This window comes from Lytechinus pictus, chromosome 3 (genome assembly GCF_037042905.1).
Source record: "Lytechinus pictus isolate F3 Inbred chromosome 3, Lp3.0, whole genome shotgun sequence".
In the NCBI taxonomy this organism is placed as follows: Eukaryota; Metazoa; Echinodermata; class Echinoidea; order Temnopleuroida; family Toxopneustidae; genus Lytechinus; species Lytechinus pictus.
In genome coordinates, this window is record NC_087247.1 from 77,960,714 (window position 1) to 77,981,757 (window position 21,044).

General features: G+C 35.0%; 2 protein-coding genes across 2 annotated transcripts; one reads left to right on the forward strand and one right to left on the reverse strand.

Annotated features, from left to right (window-relative positions):
• Positions 1 to 4,419: 4,419 nt before the first annotated feature.
• LOC129256672 (uncharacterized) lies at positions 4,420 to 12,852 on the reverse strand. The gene is made up of 5 exons (XM_054894834.2): positions 12,778 to 12,852; positions 10,378 to 10,531; positions 9,337 to 9,458; positions 8,701 to 8,791; positions 4,420 to 7,720 (listed from the first exon to the last, which is right to left on the reverse strand). Exons 2-5 carry the CDS (start codon positions 10,484 to 10,486, stop codon positions 7,557 to 7,559), a joined length of 486 nt encoding a protein of 161 aa, XP_054750809.2. The 5' UTR covers positions 10,487 to 10,531; positions 12,778 to 12,852; the 3' UTR covers positions 4,420 to 7,556.
• Positions 4,641 to 6,505, forward strand: LOC129258030 (putative nuclease HARBI1). Its single transcript, XM_064096098.1, has 4 exons — positions 4,641 to 4,658; positions 4,765 to 5,031; positions 5,437 to 5,573; positions 6,181 to 6,505. The coding sequence occupies exons 1-4, from the start codon at positions 4,641 to 4,643 to the stop codon at positions 6,452 to 6,454; spliced, it is 696 nt and encodes a 231-aa protein (XP_063952168.1). The 3' UTR covers positions 6,455 to 6,505.
• Positions 12,853 to 21,044: the final 8,192 nt, after the last annotated feature.

Genomic DNA, 21,044 nt, shown 5'->3' on the forward strand with positions numbered 1-21,044 from the left:
CCAACCTTACAAGTATTCATTGCACTGAGGTTTTATGCTACTGGCTCAGTCCTTGACAATAGTGCTGTGCACCATGGTGTAAGCATATCAACGGCTTGCAGGATAGTAAGAGCTGTCAGCTGTGCACTCTCCAATCGGAAAAATGAGGTAATTAATTACTTAGTTAATGTTAGGCTTCGGTTTGCATTTTAAAATGACTCAACTCCTCTCATAATCTCAGACTAAAATCTGCATACATTTGATTAAGTGGGGCTGGCTTCAGGGCTTGGGATGGTTTTAACCAAGTTTAAACTCTGCTTCTGCTTACATTATTACCTCGTTCGTAGGATGAGTGCTTCTGGCTAGATTCACAGCAACTGACTCATTTGGTATTATTATTAATGGTAAAGGTTTTTGAAAATCCAAAATTCAATAAAAATAAAAATAAATCACTCTGACAATTCACATTTCCAGCTATACGATATCCTGGGCCTTGGGTGTATATGAAGACCCATTTTACCCAGGGAGATCCGGCCCGCGAAGCAGTGGCACAGTGCGGAACTCCCTGGCCTGGGATAATCTAGTCTGTTTTTACGCCGGTAATGACGGCTTGATCTATTCTAGAATCTAGGCCTTTTCAAAGTCGAGCCTTGAACCTACCCATATCAAATCATTCAATAAAAAAAAAAGTCATGACAAATGTACCGTATTTACAGTTAACTTAAATGTCGACGAGTTTATAGGCGGCCATAGGCATAAATTCACTCGTTGACGGTTGAGCTCGATCGCTGTAACTTGTTCCTAACCCTAGTCCCACACGTAACAAATGCTGTAGCCATCCTGGGGCAAATTCTGCAATTCCTTTTCAATGTTGTTCCAGGGGCCACCAAGCCTCGCCAATCCTTGTAAGTCACATAAATAATCAGAACAATATTGAAAAAGCTGCATCCAAAAGCCTTAAGTAGATTTACTTACAACTTTTTGGTAAAGAACTTGGCTTAGTCTAGCTGAACTCTAACTTACTCTCTAGTCTAAACGTTAACTCTACCGGCGGCTGGCCCACTAGCGAAATGAGATGGCGCTTGTGACTTGCTTGTGTACGATCAACAACCTGATAAATGAAGGAGTCTTTTTTTTTGTAATGCGAAGCCGTGATTTTGGGGGTGAGGCATATCAAGCCCCCGATGGTATGGTATAGATACAAAACGAATGACAATATTTGTTATGTTTTGTCGGTAGGAAAAGTCAATTGCCTGATACAGGGGTGGGTTGCATGCCGGGGTTGCATGCATGCATAATTTTCCAGGGGGGGGGGGATTTTCCCCGAAGAAAATATGACAAGCAGAACAAGAAAAAAAAATAATGAATAAGATTATCACCCCAAAATTGAAGGTCATTTCCTCCACGCAAAATTTTGGGAAAAAAAGTTCTCACTCATGTAGGAAGGGCAGCATATCCCATGAAAATATGCTGTGACTTTCAAAGGAGGGGGTGGCGAATTTATATTATAATCATGGCTCTTAAGTGGATAAGTGCAATGTTTGATAAATTTCAGGGGCGGATCCAGCTTTCGCCATTAGGGGGGCCGACAAATATTTTCATCAACATTTTTCTCGATTGGCCGCTATAATCTGATTTTTTGTTGTTGGTTTTTCAGGGGGTAGTCCTAACAAAAGGCTGAAGTTTTAAGTATGTTAGTTTTTATTGTTATAAACAAGATAAGGTATATCATGTGGTCTTGATATATATTGCGAGCACGAAGCGCGAGCTAGAATTCTTTGATATTTTATGGCCTTATATAGGACTGAAGATTCTGAGCATTTTTTATAATCATGAACAAAGATAAGTATCCAACTAAAAAATGCGAGCGCAATTAAAGTGCGAGTCGAAATTTTATTAGAGTTACGTGAAAAGGGACTCAATTAGGACTGTTTTAGTGATTAATGAAGAGGATACAAGTATCACCAATTAAATAATGAGAGTGCGAAGCGCGAGCTCAAAATTTTTGATATTCCGACCTGAAAACTGGACAGTCTAAGCGCGTTTTAATTTGAATAAAGAACAAGCTGTTGTCCCTAACAGTTAAATGCGAGCGCGATGCACGAGGTTAATTTTTTGATATACTGACATGATAAAGGAGCATTTTGACAAATTTTGGAAAGAATTTCCAAAGAGGATAGGTATCTCACAAATCAAACAATGCGATCGCGCAGCGCGAGCTGAAAATTTTGATATAACAATTTGTGTAAATCGAACAAAATAATTGAAGCTTGATGTGCGAGCTAAAATATTGTGTGCGAATTTTATTTCAGAACTGGATATATTAAGAGTCATTTAATCCTCTTGATTCATTACACGGGCAATGCGAGCGCGAAGCGAGAGCGAAAATTTTTATTATAGGTCTATTTTCCAATTCTTCCCCTCACCTTTTTCTTGTTTCCTTTCGGGATCGGGCCGGCCGTTACGAGTCTGTAAATGACACATCATGGGTATAATACCTTTCTTACTTTTCTTTCTGTTTTTCGTATCAAGTTAAAGAGTACACTTTTTTCTGCAGTATTTGAGTATGATCCAATATACGTGGATTTTAATCAATAAATTTTGATACTTGAAAATAAAGGGGGGGGGGGACTGAATGTGCCCCTGGATCCGCCATTGGCCTGATATATTTTACAAATGAATGATGCCAAATAAGGTATATTACTAAATTCCTATCAATTTGGAACAAGCTGGTAATGGGGGAGAAATATAAGGAGCCTTTACTAACTTTTTTTTAAAGGAGCGTAAAATAAGTGTTGTACTCGATCTTCAGCATTTCTTACAGTTTAATTGCCAGATTTGTGCATTTACTCACGGTGAAATGATTAAAAAAAATTAAATAATCATTATTCTTATTTATTTTATTTTTATTTCATTTATTCATTTATTTATTATTTATTTATTTATTTATTAATTCATTCATTTATTTTTTTTTATTTATTTATTTATATTATTTTTATTGCTGCTATTTAGAGTCGATTATGCTCATGATTCTGCTGTCAAATTATCATATGTTGAATAAATACTCACTGTCAATAGGCAAATGCATTACAAATACTCAATATATATTCCTAACGTTTCTTTGTCGGGAGGAAAAATCCATTATTTAAAGGACAAGTCCACCCCAACAAAAAATTGATTTGAATAAAAAGAGAAAAAATCAACAAGCATTACACTGAAAATTTCATCAAAATCGGATGTAAAATAAGAAAGTTATGACATTTTAAAGTTACGCTTATTTTTTACAAAATAGTTATATGAACGAGCCAGTTACATCCAGATGAGAGAGTCGATGACGTCACTCACTCACTATTTCTTTTGTATTTTATTATATGAAATATGAAATATTTTGATTTTCCCTTATTGCCATGTGAAATGAAGTTTTATTCCTCCCTGAACACGTGCAATTCCATTATTTTAACATTTTGTTCTTCAGGCAAGGAGGTCCTAATCATCAAATTCGTAAAAATTGAAATATTGTATAATTCAAACAATAAAAAACAAAAGAAATAGTGAGTGAGTGACATCATCGACTCTCTCATCTGGATGTAACTGGCTCGTTCATATAACTATTTTGTTAAAAATAAGCAAAACTTTGAAATGTCATAACTTTCTTATTTTACATCCGATTTTGATGAAATTTTCAGCATTATGCTTGTCTGATTTTTCTCTATTCATTCAAATCAACATTTTCCTCAGGTGGACTTGACCTTTAAATGAATACTTGGAATATGAAGGCCACAATTATACCTTTGTTATATATCATGCTAAATCTTTGGCTGATATTTCGATCATTTTCTCTTGAATGACCAAACAAATACCCCAGAAATAAATATCCCATTCTGGCATCTGTCCAAATATAAATATTCATGAATAATATGCATTATTTCATTGCTAACAAGTTCTAAGTTTAATATGTAAATATATAGCTTGTATATTTAATAACATGATTAATATTGATCTCCATGTGCTATATTAATTTCTTTATTCTAATTTAAATGAAAACATTGCCATTGCCGGTCTTATACCCATCTTTTTCACATCCCCAAACACTTTCACTGTGGGATCCGATGATAGAAACTAACACACAAACTATTTTTAATCAATGTTTTCAAAGGCTTAGAGGAGTGATGTCATTTCTGTAAGATTCTTGCATTTATTTCTCATTTTGTTGAACTTATTTTAAATCAGTTTCAGAAAAAGATCCCCTACTTTATTCTAAATTCTATTTGAAAAATATAAAAAAAGAATCTTACGAAACCCGGCTTACTCATATTTCCAAATTCTTCCCTATTATATATTGAAAGAACTCAAAGATTTTCTTTTAACCATCAGCTATCATCAGTCTGCAATAGACAATGGAATTTAAAGTACATAAAAATATGCATATTTAAAATATTTCATAGGTCAATAATTTAATTTATTTAAATACAATTTTATACACTTTACAATATTTACATCACATGTAGTAATACTTATATTAATTTATCAATAAGTAATAACTTTGCATTAGATATATTAAGCATTTGATTACACGTTGATACCAAATATACAAAGAATTGGTCAAAAATATTCATAACAAAATGATTTTTAGAGTATGATGGAATGTTGCATTTTCTAACATGGCAAATAAAATACCAGTAAGTGTAATTTTCAAGATATTTCGAGAAGAATGTTCCGCAATTATTGACTACAGTGGCACTTATAATATTGTCATCATCTCTAAATTATCATTTCTTACTGCAGTTCATCACATTCCCCACAACACCGCACAAAATAAGGGAACAACATAATAAGTTCTACCACATTGCACAGTTTCCAAAGGTGATTGGTGCGATTGACGGAACTCACATCTATCTACATGGAGCACCATTGGGACAGGATGAGTACCTGTACACCAACAGGAAAGGGCGGTACTCAATAAACGTCCAGCTTATCTGCGATGCAGATTTCCGAATAATCAACGTGGTAGCTAGATGGCCCGGGAGTACGCATGACTCCAGAATTCTCCAGGTAATATACAACATATTATTTTATTTGCTTTTGCATAGTTAATTCGTCAAATATTTAATATTTTGTATCAATATATACCATTCTGATTGCATGGAGCTAGAATTTGACGTTTAACTTGTTGACAGATAATGGAGCAAAAAAACTGCCAAACTTCTATTTTTAGGATTTTGATGAAATTCAAATTACAATTTTACTTTACAAAAAAGAAAAAGTAGAATGGCAAGTTAGTAAATGAATTGCACGTATATCTCCCAATTTCTTCATGAACTTAACTTTTTGAGTTGTTGAAAGTTAAGTCATCATTACTTTTTTAGCATCGATACCTTTGTGTTTATTCATTTGTTTTACTATTTGCAGCACCCCTTGACACACATGAAATCAATTATTGTGGTTTAATTTTTACAGAACAGTGTAGTTGGACAGAACTATGCCAATGGACGTTTGCATGGCATTCTCCTTGGAGATTCAGGCTATGCCCTGCACCCTTGGCTTATGACTCCTATCTTGAACCCCCAAAATCAAGCACAGAGAGCGTACAACCAGTAAGTAGTATTCATATTTCTTAAAGTTTGGAACACACATTCTATCTTCATCCCCCTTGAGCTGGTTGGCTGATGACTTATACACTGTGAAAAACAAATCAGTGTTACATGTATATCATCAACAATGTACTTTACATCTAGATAAAGACGACCACTGAAAAACACTTCAAATATCAATCCTTTTCTTTTTTGTTAGTGGACATTCACAAATACCATAAAATCTATCATAAGAATGAGACACTTGATATGAAACAGGTAGGGAGTTACTTTTTCCAACAGTGTGAAAAGCAATATTCAATAACAACATTCTATGCATTGTACAATTAGAAATGTGTCCACTGTCCACACCATGAAAAGAAGAAAACAAGTGGTCCTAACATTTTTTTTATCTAATAACCATCATATATATATTTATGTATATTTCAATGTTTTTGCATTTCTTATAAAGATATCATTTCTCAACATTTTATTTTACATATTTTTTCTTTCATGTTTGACCCTACATGTAGTTCTCCCGGGGGGGGGGGCATAATGCCCCACTCTGACAATTTTCGCGATTTATCTGCTGCGCAAAATTTTAATTTCTTAATCTTCATGAATTTTACAGATCTCACTGCCGCACAAGAGCGCTCATTGAGCAAGTTAATGGGCAATTAAAGAACAAATTTAGGTGCTTAATTGGACAAGGACTCCAAATGCGGCCTGACAGAGCCTCCAACTTCATCTTGGCCTGTGCTGTGCTGCATAATATCAGCAAACAACTTCGGCAGCCTGAAGTTCTCTTCGACGTGGAAGCAAATGATGACATAGTTGAGCAAGTAGATCACGCCCCCAATGGTGTAGAAGCACGGAATGTTATCATTGAAAATCACTTTTCATAGTATAATATTGTTTTTGGTGTAGTTGCTGTTAAAATTATGAACATTCTGATATCAATTATTACAAACTATCAATCTAGTGTCTTTTCAAATTGGACAATTTTATGTATGTCCAAGGGTTGTATGCTGTTATACAAAAAGAAACAAACTATCAACCTAGTGTCTTTTCAAATTGGACAGTATATCCAATGGTTGAATGTTATTTTACAAAAAAGAAACAAACTATCAACCTAGAGTCTTTTCAAATTGGATAGTATGTCCAAGGGTTGTATGCTGTTATACAAAAAAGATACAAACTATCAACCTAGTGTCTTTTCAAATTGGACAGTATATCCAATGGTTGAATGTTATTTTACAAAAAGAAACAAACTATCAACCTAGTGTCTTTTAAAATTAGACAATTTTATGTATGTCCAAGGGTTGTATGCTGTTATACAAAAAAGAAACAAACTATCAACCTCGTGTCATTTCAAATTGGATAGTATGTCCAAGGGTTGTATGCTGTTATACAAAAAAGATACAAACTATCAACCTAGTGTCTTTTCAAATTGGACAGTATATCCAATGGTTGAATGTTATTTTACAAAAAGAAACAAACTATCAACCTAGTGTCTTTTCAAATTGGACAATTTTATGTATGTCCAAGGGTTGTATGCTGTTATACAAAAAAGAAACAAACTATCAACCTCGTGTCATTTCAAATTGGATAGTATGTCCAAGGGTTGTATGCTGTTATACAAAAAAGATACAAACTATCAAATCGGGTATTAAGACAGCTTTAAGGGCCTCAAATGTTTTTTTTTTTATTTATATATCATTACTTATGCCTTTACTGGTCTTGAAGTGTTTGAAGGATATTCACATATGTTGGAATCTTTCTTTTTACATCGAAAAATATTTGCCACATTTGATACACAATGGTATTCCCTTGGTAAAGAAAAGAATATTCATTAAAATACATGTATAAAGAGGTCTGAATTATAATTCTATAACTATAAAACCATGGTAACAATATATAGTGTGTCAATATAAAGGTCAGCTAGATCATCTGTGTTTTGTAATCTCTTTACATCATCATTACCATAAACAAAATTAATTTGACCATTTAATGTAGCTTATCCCTAATCTCCTTCAAGACCATGAGGATCCCCTGCAAGGCCTCCACCTTTTGGTCCTCCTTCTCTAAAAACCTTTCGTGGAAAGATATAAGAGATGCCTGGTGAGAAGTTCGGGGGAATGTTTCTGCTGGCTGCTCTCCTCCTGTGGCTCCTGTATTTCAAAATTGATAACAAAATGAATAATGATTAAGAATCAATGAAGCATATGAAATTGGTGAAGATTCATGACAGTTAAATTTCATGGAAAAGTGGGATCAAATATAAATTTTCATATAAAATAAGAGAAATATAATAAAGAATATTTCATCATGAACATTTTGCAGACTACCTCACGTCCTACCATTTACAAATTGTCAGTGCAATCGGGTAATCCCAGTCAAGTTCTAAAAGCTCACCCCCCCCCCCCCCCTTTCATGGAGGATGTTCAGAGGAAATAGCTGGGCACTATAAGGGATAAAATTTTAAATTGTATAGAAAACGTTTTGTATTGTAAATGAATGAATGAATGAATGAATGAATAATGAATGAATGAATGAATGTTAGAAGGAGTGAATGAATCTGGGAATGATGGGATGAATGATGGAATGAATGTATTGGAATAACGAATGCATGTATGAATGATTGAAATCTAAAGTGATTTTCATTTATTTTTTTCATTTCAAAATGAATAAATTTGTGTAAAGACTATCAAACACAATATTCTGTCTTCCCATTTGTTATGTACTTTTTATAACAAAAAATAAGAAAAAGTTAGAAATGATGAATCTTTAAAAGTACTAAATGATCATAAATGAATATAAGTTAACTTGATGGTGGAAAGTGGTAAATGCTCAGAGGCATGAGCCCATCTTTAAATTTCAAAGACCAAGAGATACAGATGAGGTTAGAATAAAAATAAGAGAGAAAATCTATCAACCATAATAATAATGATAATAATATAGGGTATTTATATTGCGCACATATCCACCATGTTATAGGTGCTCAAGGCGCACCTATGTAACATGCAACATGTTGAGTCAACTATTATTTCTTTTACCACTGGCAAATAATTGAAATTTTAAAAGTTAATTCTATAGATTTCCTTTTGTTAATTGATTCATCAGGACCACACCAGACAGATCTCTTTCTTACCTTGTGGTATTTCTTCCCCTTGAACGATTTCCTCCTCCTCCTCCATCATATTCATAAGGAGTGCTGCTGCAGCGTCATTCTGACTTTCAGTCTGTAATTGAAAAATGAGATATAATACATGAATAAAAGTTCAGTAATAACTTACAGAGAATATAGCATACCAAATATCTCCCAGAGAATATACCACCTCAAGTATGTCCCAGAATAGATCTCTCTTCATTCCTCTTCCATCTACTAGATCCCTTCATTCATCATTTTCCTCTAAATCAACCTACATTTTACCTCCTTTGCATGAAGACCCAATATAGTGATCACATGTTTGCTGTAATTGCTTGTGCCCTCTGGAAAAATCTCCCAATTCAAACCATATCCAAAATGTTTCTTCCATAGAAATATCAAAATCCTTACTTATTACCTCATCTTATTATTATAATTACTATCGTAACATATAACATAAATAAGCATTTAATCTTTCCTTTCTCAGTTCAAGAGCACTTTAAAAACCTGCCTTTTTAATATTATATATATATGCTATATTCTTATTTAGATCAAGTGCATAATTAAGTATTAAATACTATGCGCTTAATAAATCTAACATTATCATTATCATAATAAATTATGAACATAAAAAATTACCAATGGCAAGTCAGCCTCCACGGAGGTCTCTCCCTCCAGCCCACAAAAACCATCAAGGGCCTGTGGCGCCAGTGCCGCCAGTACTTCTTCATACTTCTTGTTATATTTCACTGGTCCACCTCCTGAAAAAAAAATTTAAAAAAAAAAGTTTGAATTATTGATTCCAATAAAACCTCTATTTCTTTTCCTCTGGGTTTTCTTGTTTATGGTTAAGTGCATATTATAATTTTTGTTCCGAGAGCAATGACTTATTAATGAAAACATGAACAACATTTATAATTAACATGGATCGCATATTACATTTTAAAGAATTGCTTTATTCATCAAAGCATGCACAACATAAGCAATGTGCGGGTGGGAGAACCAACGATATAATTCACTCACTATTTCTTATATTTATAGTATTAATCCCTAGAACCAAATGAATTATTCTCTCAGTGCAGTATGTTTCCAGATTTATTGTTTGTTTTATCCGAAAAGAATTTAACATAACAATAGTAGTTACATTTATATAGCGCTTATTATACTTTGTTTCTAAGCGCTTTACATTGCAATTATTATTACCCCGGTCATCGGATCCTGACGTGCCTGCACACAATGTATGCACTTTCTCCACTCCCTGGGGAGCATTCCAACAAGAGTTCCAAGACTAAATTGCTAGGCATACTACATAGGATTTTGCATCTTAACGGGTACCCATTTAAAACCTGGGTGGAAAGTGGCAAAGTGTGGATTAACGCTTTGCCAAGGGACGCTAGGCCGTGGTGGGAACACACGACCCTCTGATCGCAAGGCGAGAGTCAGAATCGCTACACCATGATGATTCCACGATAAACCATAATATAAATAAAATTAAAATGAGCATGTGATATCATTTATTTAAGTTGTATGTCTTCTACGTCCAAATTTACAAACAAATAAAGGTAAACAAATTTTCATCCAATTAGCATGAATTTATCGTAATTTTTCAGTGGTTACAATTTTGATATTGTTAGGATGAACTTGACATTGAACAAAAGAAGCCAAAATATGTTGTAATACCTGTTGCCATCCTTTGCAACCTATACTTTTTAGCTTTGCTGGACCAGCTATTCCAGCTGGTCCTCAGATCCTTCCAGGACCTCCCTTTCGGGAGGCCCTGGGCCTCCATCTCCTGGAGAAGCTGGTTCCAGGTCCGCTCCTTCCTCTGCTGGACCTAATACATAATAATACACGAGAAAACATGAAACCGATCACCAAAACCAACATGTAATATAATCGTAAATAAATCCTTTATTATGGTTCCTATTATGTCCAAGTTTCATGAACTAGATCTATAAAATTTCAAAGTTATGATGACAATTCCACAAATACCCACATGGCCAAAGTTCGTTGACCCTATAAAGTGACCTTTGATCTTGGTCATGTGACCTGAAACTCAAGCAGGATCTTAAGTAATACACTACTGTCCTTATGTCTAAGTTTCATGAACTAGGTCCATAAACTTTCAAAGTTATGATGACATTTCAAAAGAAAAACCTTGATTAAGATTTTGATATTGATTCCCCCAACATGGTCTAAGTTCATAGACCCTTAATGACCTTTGACCTTGGTCATGTGACCTGAAACTCAGGCAGGATGTTCAGTAATACTTGATTACCCGTATGTCCATGTTCCTAAATGAGGGAGATTTGGGAGCAGTAACCATTTCTGTTCTTGTTGGCTTGTCATTTTTTAAAGTTTATTCTCAGGGCCTTGAAAAAAAAATGTAGGCGAAATTAAACATACCCTCACATGGGCACTCCCCTGCCTTTCCAAATAATGGCTCTCGATGCGCCCTAACAAACTCTGCCATGTGATGGACCTGCTCTTCAGACAGGTTGCCCTGCCTGTTTTCTTGATTCATCTGAAAGAAGTGTCAATTTCTCTTTAAATTTAACTTTTTCCCAATTAAAGTGATATTCTCCAACAAAACCAACTGTGATATAATATACAAAGGCAATTTCTTGAAGAACGAAATATGAATGCATGTATTACTAAGATATTACCAAAAAAAATTATGAACAGAGATTATAACATAGGACTATGTTAAATATTCCTTTCTGATTTCAAAGTATACAGTACAAGAGGCCTACATGCACAGGGTTCTGATTGTTCACTGAGACCACAAAACTAAGTAAATGAAGTATGCAGGCAATTGAGAAAAAGGGTATGTGTTCGCTGGAGTCTGTTATCCTAGTTTTTAATTTCACAAACGTTCAGTAGTACGAGCAATTTGAGAATTTTGAGAATTTTAAAATTTTCTGGTAACTTTTTTGGTGGCTGCAGTTTCTGAATCCAGGGGCGGTATTCTGAACATTGTCTTTTCTCCATATTTTATCTTATCTCGGAGACAAAATTGGTATTCTGGTGGATGTCATAACTTTTGTCACAAAAATTGTCACAAATTTTGTCTCTTCTCTTTAGCGGGCACCAAAAATAAATATGTGGCTTTAAATGGTAAAAAACTCCTCGAAACATATGGCTGCCAGCTGTCTAGGTTTTAACTAGATCGAAAGCTTCAGCCTCTATTATATTGGTTGTTCCGCTGAACTCAGCTCCGTTGGCTCCACGTACATCCATGTACCAGTACTCAGGAGTTTTTAACATTTTTAACATTTTTTTAATTTCTCCATTGTCAATGGAGAAATAAAAAATAAAAATAAAAAAATGTTTAAAAAAATCCTCAAAACTGATGGCTTGCCAGCTGTCTAGGTTTTAACAAAAAATTAAGGATATTTCGCCCTCGAAAAAATAAGCAAGCAAAAAAAAAACAAAAAAAACTTCACGTTCAATTTTTTTTATTTTACTTCTCCGGGGACAGGGGCACAGGCCGGCTGTGCCCCCCCCCCCCCCCGGATCCGCCAGTGCTTTCTTCCTAAACTTCTGACTTGAATTGAAATTTGAATTGTTTGATAAAATGATGGAAAGAAAAAAAAATCATAACATTGTTAATGAATATGATAATGGTGAAATCCGGTTTTCAACTTCAACTTGCCACAGCACAGGCACAAACAAGGATTAGCTAACTTAATATAATTAGGTCTAGTACTAGTAGGCCTATATAATGAAATGAATAATATGGCACTTATCTAACATTGTATAAAAATTATTAAGATCTCCGCTAAGTGAGCAGGTAATTAACCGTAACCGCAAGGACACGGCTGCTTCACCGGAGCATCGGCCACCGGCGCGGCGCATCGGCCAGAGCCGCAACTCCGGGGTACTACACCGGTGCGGTATCGCCGTACAGTGCATGCGAAGGAACGCTCAACGAAGAAGCTACTGTCTATGGCTAGCTACGCAGAATTCAAGTATTTTCCTTTACGAGTAAATATGGTAACAAAAGGCATTTCAAACCACCATTTCAATGAACCACGTGAATTAATTCGAACAAATTAATTATTAACGATTATGTCTTACTTTGCTGGAATTCTCCTTCGGCTTCGCGAGCGATCTTAAAGTTGAATCATCGAATTGAGTCTAACGTTAGTGGTGTTGTTACCGTGGGATCTAACTAGCTGACGTCACGTTTGTTTGTAAACAAAATTTGTTGGGTATTCCTCTGCGCGCCATGTGTGTCGCGCTCGCTCAGCTGATCGGCTGATTCAATCCGGATCGATCGGAGGCGGACACTGCCGCCGATTCGGGTCACGTTGTAAAAAAAGTGGAGAGGAAGGGGATTTCCCCCTAATCAGCCTCGTACATGACTATTCAAATAATTCGCTGGAAAGTCAAATAATTCGCTGGAAAGTCAAGCTGACTTTCCAGCGAATGTGCTTTTATGAAATGCAAAGTTGCTATCATAGCAAGTTGCTAGCATAGCAAGTAAAAGTTGCTATTCTACCAAAGTTGCTATGATAGCAACTTGCTATGATAGCAACTCTTTATGAAATAGGCCCCGGACTTCTCTTTCCCAAACATGCCATGGCTAGGCTATGGCTAGCCTAGGCTAGCGCATTAACTTTATCTCAAATCTGGACCAATACCTGCGGCGCGGCTGACTAATGTCATGGTTAACTAAAATTGGTTATTCCGAACTTTGCGTTTACTTACGTTACTCCAATGAGCTTTGTCACCTTGGTTTAATAGGTCTAGTCCGTATATAGAACTAGTAGCACAATTGCCGATTTCGAGCACGGGAAATGAAAAACTTAATAATTGGTCAAGCACATGCAGATCGATCTATTATATTTTGTTGGTCAAGACGGGGATCAAGATCGAGAGTTTACTCTGCGATTGCAGTAGTATGCAGAGCATGTTCCATGCATGTTCTGCTCACTGACCTTACTTTGTCCCTGACGTTGGAATACGTTCCATGCTGATACAGCGTGGATCAGGGTCTATCAAGATCTTGAGACTAGACTAGATCTAAGATAAATTTATTGTAGATCTAGAACTGGCCTAGGCTAGCCCTAGCCTAGCATTTTGTCTTGCCATTAATGACAGTTTGATTAGTGTTAAAGAATTAGATCTAGATATATATCGAAGCCTATAAGGCCTATTTAACAATTAAATGTAAGGGTACCGGTAATTTTAGGGTGCTGATTCATTCAAGGCAATGTGAACGCTAACGACCACTGACAATTTAAAGATCAAGTCCACGCGCATGCGTAATCTTATTCCGAAGACGCAAGTCATGAATATTCATACTGGCTTCCGGAACTGCGGTGGGGAAAAACAATTTCGCATCCGGGGGAGGGGCACATCTGGTCCATGCGCCGCCCCCCCCCCCTTCGTTTTGAGTCTCAGGACATTTTAAATGGGGGTATGTCGTTAATACACAAGTGAAGACCCTTTTTTCTTTCCACCCCCCCCCCCTCCATCGTTTTGAGTCTCAGGACATATTTTTAATTAGGACATGTCGTTAATACACAAGAGAAGACCGTTTTTGTCTTGCCACCCCCCCCCCCCCTCCATCGTTTTGAGTCTCAGGACATATTTTTAATTAGGTTATGTCGTTAATACACAAGTGAAGACTTTTTTTTTTCTTGAAGATCCTTGGTTTTGCTTGTCAGTTATTTTTCTGGGTAACATGTTAGTCCAGGATAGGCTCCATAGAGAAGGGGTCGAACCTTGTTTTTTTTTTTTTTTAGATATATAATTTTTTTTTTATGGTATCTTGTCAAGTCGAGGGTGCTGATTCCGAACCTGGATGATGCCACTCTTGTAACCTTGAACATTTTCCGCAAATTGGCAAAATCCAATATGGCCGCCAAAATATGCAAATTTATCCATGAAGATCATAAAATTGCCCCCACATTCATTATACAATGCTTGTAGTTGTTGTGCAGAAGTGAAATTATCCTTGTAAAAACGATATTTGAAAAAAATATTTATTTTATTGATATTCGAAATGGCCTCCATAAGCCACTGTATACTGTAGTATGTAGAATATGAATGGGGGAAAATAATTTTAAAACCAGAGCAGATTGTGACCTACGAGTGGACTACTGTCTGAAAAAGATGATTATTAACACAACTATGTCATTTTATACTACCTAATGTGATAAATGCTGTATTATAATATTAAAAATGGCTGCCATAGACCCCTTATACTGTGTACAATATACACTGTAAAAAAAACGAAGCGCTAATTTAGCACTTACAGTGCTTGTATAGTGACTGCACTACGAGTGCTGTGCTGATTTTCTAGTGCAAATTTGAACTAGAAAGTCAGCACGTGTAGTGCAGTCACTATACTAGCACTGTAAATGCTAAATTAGCACTTCATTTTTTACAGTGTATTATAAAGGGGACAAATAGCTTGACTACAAAATGCCAATAATTGCGAAATATTGGTATAACAATGTCTGACAACATGCTTTCTAACGAGACATACCAATATCCTTGCCATTTCGGTATTTATGCTGTATTTTTACATTCAAAATGGCTGTCATAGGCCATATCTGTATTATGAACAAAGGGAACGAAGAAACTAATTTTCACAAGAATAATAATAAAATGAATGTAATTATAATATACGAGTGAACATGTTTTCTAGCGAAACATTTTCTTTCCTTTGTCATGCATGAGATAAATGCTGTATTGTGAAATTCAAAGTGGCCCCTATGGGCCCTTACAGTATTACCTACAATGTAAATGGGCACAAATAAGAATTAGGATTTGCCTGACTATGAAATCCATATAATTCTGTTGTACGTTGTATGAGAAAAATATTGTCTGAAAATGTAATTCTTATGAAATATGGCATTTCCTCTCCCATGTAGTTGATAAATACTGTATTTTGACTTTCAAAGAGGCTGCTACAAGACCTAACTAAATTATGTAACATGTGTATGGGAAACTAATTTTCACCAGAATGAGAACCAAAAACGCACGTAACTATGTTGTGTATAAGTACAATATTGTCTTGAACATGATTTCTAACTAAAGACATGACATATTGGTCGAGAAGGTGATACATTAGTGTGGAGCGTTGTGGCCCAGTGGATTAGTCTTCGGACTTTGAAACAGAGGGTCGTGGGTTCGAATCCCAGCCATGGCGTATTTCCTTCAGCAAGAAACTGATCCACATTGTGCTGCACTCAACCCAGGTGAGGTAAATGGGTACCGGTAAGAAATAATTCTTTAAAAAGCTGTGTGCGCTATGAACGCCTAGCTTAGCCGGGTAATATAGGAGCGCCTTGAGCACCTAACAATGTGGATATGTGCGCAATATAAATACCTTATATTATATTATTATTAAAAATTTAACCATAAAAATTGCTTAATTTTGATGTAAGTGTAAATTATTTTCTAAACCCAATGGTTTCTAATGAAAGATATCATAGCTTGTGTCATAAAGGTGATGAATGCAGCATTTTTTAAATTGAAAATGGCCGCCATAGTCCCCTGTCGTAAAATGTAAAATTTGAATGGGGAAAGATAATTTCCACAAAAAAAAGTACATTGGAAGCCATTTTGAATGTTAAAATACAGCGTTTGTCACCTAAATAACATAAGAAATTATCTATTTCGTTAGAAATCATATTTTCAGACAATACTTCACTCACACATGCAACATCATTTAGTCAAGCAAAGCCGAATTCTGTTAAAATTATATGTTCCCATTTACATAGCACATAGTAGACCTACCGTTAGGGTCTGTAGCGACCATTTTGACTTTCAAAATACATCATTTATCACCTACCTGGCAGAATAAATAATGTCTTGTTAGAAATTGTGTTTTCAGACAATATTTTACTCTACGATCACAATTATATGCATTTTATGGTGCTGAATCCTGTGAAAATTGGTTTCCCAGATTGATTGTACACAATACAGTTTATGACTGTGTTCGGTGGCCATTTTGAGAGTAAAAATGCAATATTTAACACAAACATGGTACCCGAATAATATATACACAACAAAAAAAGTAAGTCCCCCCTTAAACAAACATCAATAATTTCCGAACCAATGCGAGTTTTTAATATATTTTTACATGAGCGTTTAGGTAATTTTATAAGCTACCCTCTGAGTAAACGTTATGGACATATTTTACTTCATGCTTCAGTGAGCACCGTCAGAAGGCAACAATGTCTTCAAAAGTCACAAGCCAAATATCATGACTTTGATTCCATTTTATTGGAACTAATTCCACATTCTCATCATAAAAAATTGTCAGAAGGCTTGTAAAAGGTACTCTCTAAAAGACGATACACCTTTTTTGGCTAAATTTCACGGTTGAATAAACAAAAGTCCAAATTTGCAATTATTGGATTTTTTTACACATTTATATCAATAAAAATGATAGAATATGATGACAGTTATTTTTGGAAGAGTTTCTTCAACAATATTCATCGTTTCACGGTTCAATGAACATTTATTGAAAACAAAAAATACGATTTTCAAATATCATAGGCAAGTATTGGTTCATTTTGGGAACTGAAAATTATCTTTTCTCAACTTTTTCGTTATGTTCATGACCAATTAACATGCTTCAATGATTAAAAGGCGTTTAATTAAATATCCACGCTTGAATGAACATGTGGAATGCCATAAGCTCTTTTTTACGTTATTGGAAAAAATGCAATTTGTCACTATGGATATCTGTCACAAGCCTCCTTGCATATTTCATTTGATTTGATTTTTATGAAAATCCCGATATCTAATGCATCAGTGAGCACACAATATTCGAAAATTATGCAAATGAGAAGAAAGTTCAAGGCCTTGGCCCCACTCTGTGTCGTATCGAATGGTTATTTTGGTGTGCGCGCCTTTTGGATAGTGTTACTCTGAAGCCATGTACGAAGTTTCATGAAATAACTGTTGGCAGAAGTAACAAAAACCGTCCATGAAACAAACCCTCATTTCATAATTGTTAAAATTTTGACTTCGTCTCTCATAGACTTGTGTACATAATGGGTGCACATGTTTAAGAATAAGTAACCCCTTATTCAATATGGTGGAACTTTTTTTCACGGCTGTCTTTAGCAATGTCATTTGGCAGTAATGTTTATCAACCTATGGGCAGAATTCTGTGCAAAAATGAAATCGATTTGTTTATTTATGGATGAGTGAGCACGCATCAAAGTGGGAAAAGTGGTATTTTCAATGTCACAGACTCATTTTAAAGGGTAATAAAGTGAATATTGGGGGCAAATTCGGTTTCAAATAAGACTTTAATGGCTATTGTTTTTATCATCCATCATTTCTATCACCACACACTTTCCGAACTTTAAACATTTTCATGGTTGAGCGAGCACATTCGAAAACTTAGGAATGAATACTCTTTATATTGCATAAATGTATTATTTTCCTAACAATTTCTCATGATCAGTTTAATTTATGGACAAATCTCAGTGGTGAGTCCAGAATTTAAAATGGGGGAGGGGCCTATAATCGGGGGAGCCACCAACATGTTCAAATTTTAACATGATATAACAAGTTGTAGAGGATACTACCATTAACCCCTATATGATGATACGTCACAATAGAGGGGCCGGGGGCGAAATTATTTTTCCCACCGAGTTCTGGACCGACATATGAATATTCATGACTTGCGTCTTCGGATTGAGAGTACGCATGCGCGTTGCTCAGAATGAATTAGCATCGTCAAATTATAGTGGTTCCATGCTGATACAGCGTAGATCGGAGTCTAGATATAGAGACTAGACTAGAACTAAGATATTTTTTTTTAGATCTAGGACTGGTTTTGTATACGGACTAGACATATAAAACCATGGCAAATAAGCTAATATTTGTCTAAACCTAATTAAACGTGAAGTTCGGAATCAACCAGTTCGAAGTTAACCATGGCATTAGTCGGCTATTCAGTGTTGTAGTCAAGGCTCAAACCTCCAAGGCCAAGGCCAAGGCTTTAATACCCAAGGCCAAGGCTTCAATACCAAAGGCCAAGGCCAAGGCATGGAAACCCAAGGCCAAGGCCTGAAAACCTCAAGGCCAAGGCATTTCAAACTTACGATATACAGAACAATAAATTAACAATACTTAGGCGGCAGACATCACACATGGTAAAATGTATGTGAGCGAGGGGACTGAGCGAGAAAAAAAAAACCTTTGTACATTTAAAACAAAAATAATTTCATGATAGAGACATATTAAAATAATGATATAGTTACCTGTGTACACATAATCCATAATTTTTCTATAGGCGATTTGCATTGCAATAATTATTATTACCACGGTCATCTGATCCTGGCATTCTCAACGTACCGTATGTTTCAGTCTCCACTCCCTGGGACAGGGGCAGCAGAAAATTATTATGGGGAGGGGGTCAACGTAAAAAGGCACCCATTTTTCAAAATGAGTTTTTTTGTGCAAACAGATACATGTATTTTCAAAATGAGATTATGAACTGCGTGAAGTAATTGTGTGTTTTATAGAAATTAAGTTGAGCAAAGGCTTTCTAAAGTGATTTTTAATTATAAGATAGATATTTTGCTTTAGGTTTTACTTCTCAGCGAGAAAGCAAAGCGAGCAAGCGGTTTTGAAAAAAAAATAATTCTGAAGTTGTAAAACTTGATTTATGGTCAATTATGGGGCTAATCATTGTTGAAATTTCCTTGCGCGATGTTGCCAGCGCGAATCACCAGCTCAAACTTCTTGACATGTCGTGTAATAAGACATGGAAATTATTTTATTCTGAGCTGGTTTTTGTAATCATGAAAAATATGTGTATCTAACTAAAAAATAACTTTGCGCTCGCTAATTCTTTTTATATACTGACCAGTAAAGGAAGCAGTTAATTAAGCAGTTAATTACTGCATTTTGAATAAGATACATAACTCACCAATAAAAAACAATACGAGCGCAAAGCGCGAGCTCAAAAATTTGTGATATTCCAACCTGAAAACTGGACATTCTAAGCATTTTTTTGTGAACGGGAAGAGAACGAGTACAATAATTGATGCGAGTGCAGGAAGCGATCCAAATATTTGTGATATTTCAACCATAAAGCAACATTCTATACATTTTTGTAACCATTAGCAGTACTGTACTAAACAATAATTGATTCAAGCACGATTCAAAATCTGTGATTTTCGAACCTAAAATGTATTATGTTTTATTATTAAAGAAGGTATTTCTTTTTTAAAAAGGGCATATTTCATTTGGAAAAAAAATCCTACAGGGATTTTTTTTTTTTGGGGGGGGGGAAGGGGGCAAGAGAGCACAAAGCGCAAGCTAAAATTTTCAAATGCTTAAACTGAAAATGAGTCATTTTAAGGACTCTTGTCAGTTTTCATATTTTTTCTGCTAACAACCACTTTTATTAAACAGTTAATTAATCATTAATTATTAATACTTATTGATAATATTAATAATTATTAATTATTGATTTTTTTTTTATTATTTCTTGAAACCATATTGACACAAAAACAAATATGTTGTTTATTTCCTTGAAACTGTAGAGAAATGAGATTCAATGTTGAACGATATATGATTAAAAAGAAGTAAACATTTTTCCCCTTTGTTTTGTCAATCTGACCCAAAACAAATATAAAATTTAAAAGAGAGATAGAGAGAAGAAGAAGCCCCACCACCAATAATAAACTTAGACAAGGGGGAAAGGGAAAGGAAAAGATGGAGTAAATGTGATATTATTTTGTAAACAATCTATTGCAAAATTAGCTTTTCTTATAGAAAGAGGGGGACATGTTTTGTTCACTCGCTCGCTTCAATCGCTTTCTTCTTTTTTTGGACAGAAATTTTGCTCTATATATGCCATGCTTGGCCCCTCAAAGTTTCTGGCTCATCATGCCATTGACATAACCCATTTGGATATGACAAAATTGGAGACTGTGTTCAAGTTTACCAAATCTTTTCAGAATATCATTAAGACTTAAAACATTCTTGTTGGCCAAAGAAAATAATACAAGGAAAATCCTAATGGAATAGAAATCAACCTTGTTATCGTTCTTTAGAGTTAGCTATGTTTAAAGTATGAAAATTGTTGTCAAAATTGCAGTCAGATGTAAAAGTTATTCTTGTCATCTTGATCATGACCATTATTATTTACTGTCATTATCATCATATGATTACAACACATTACCAATACATAATGCTATTTTTCATAACTGATGTATTCTTTGTTTGAATTTCTTGATAATGGTGACAATTACAATTGATGACACTGCTAGTACACTTACTACTGCTGCTGCTACTGTTACTGGTGATTGGTAGTATTGACCATTAGTGTTATTAAATATATATAAAAAAAAACAATT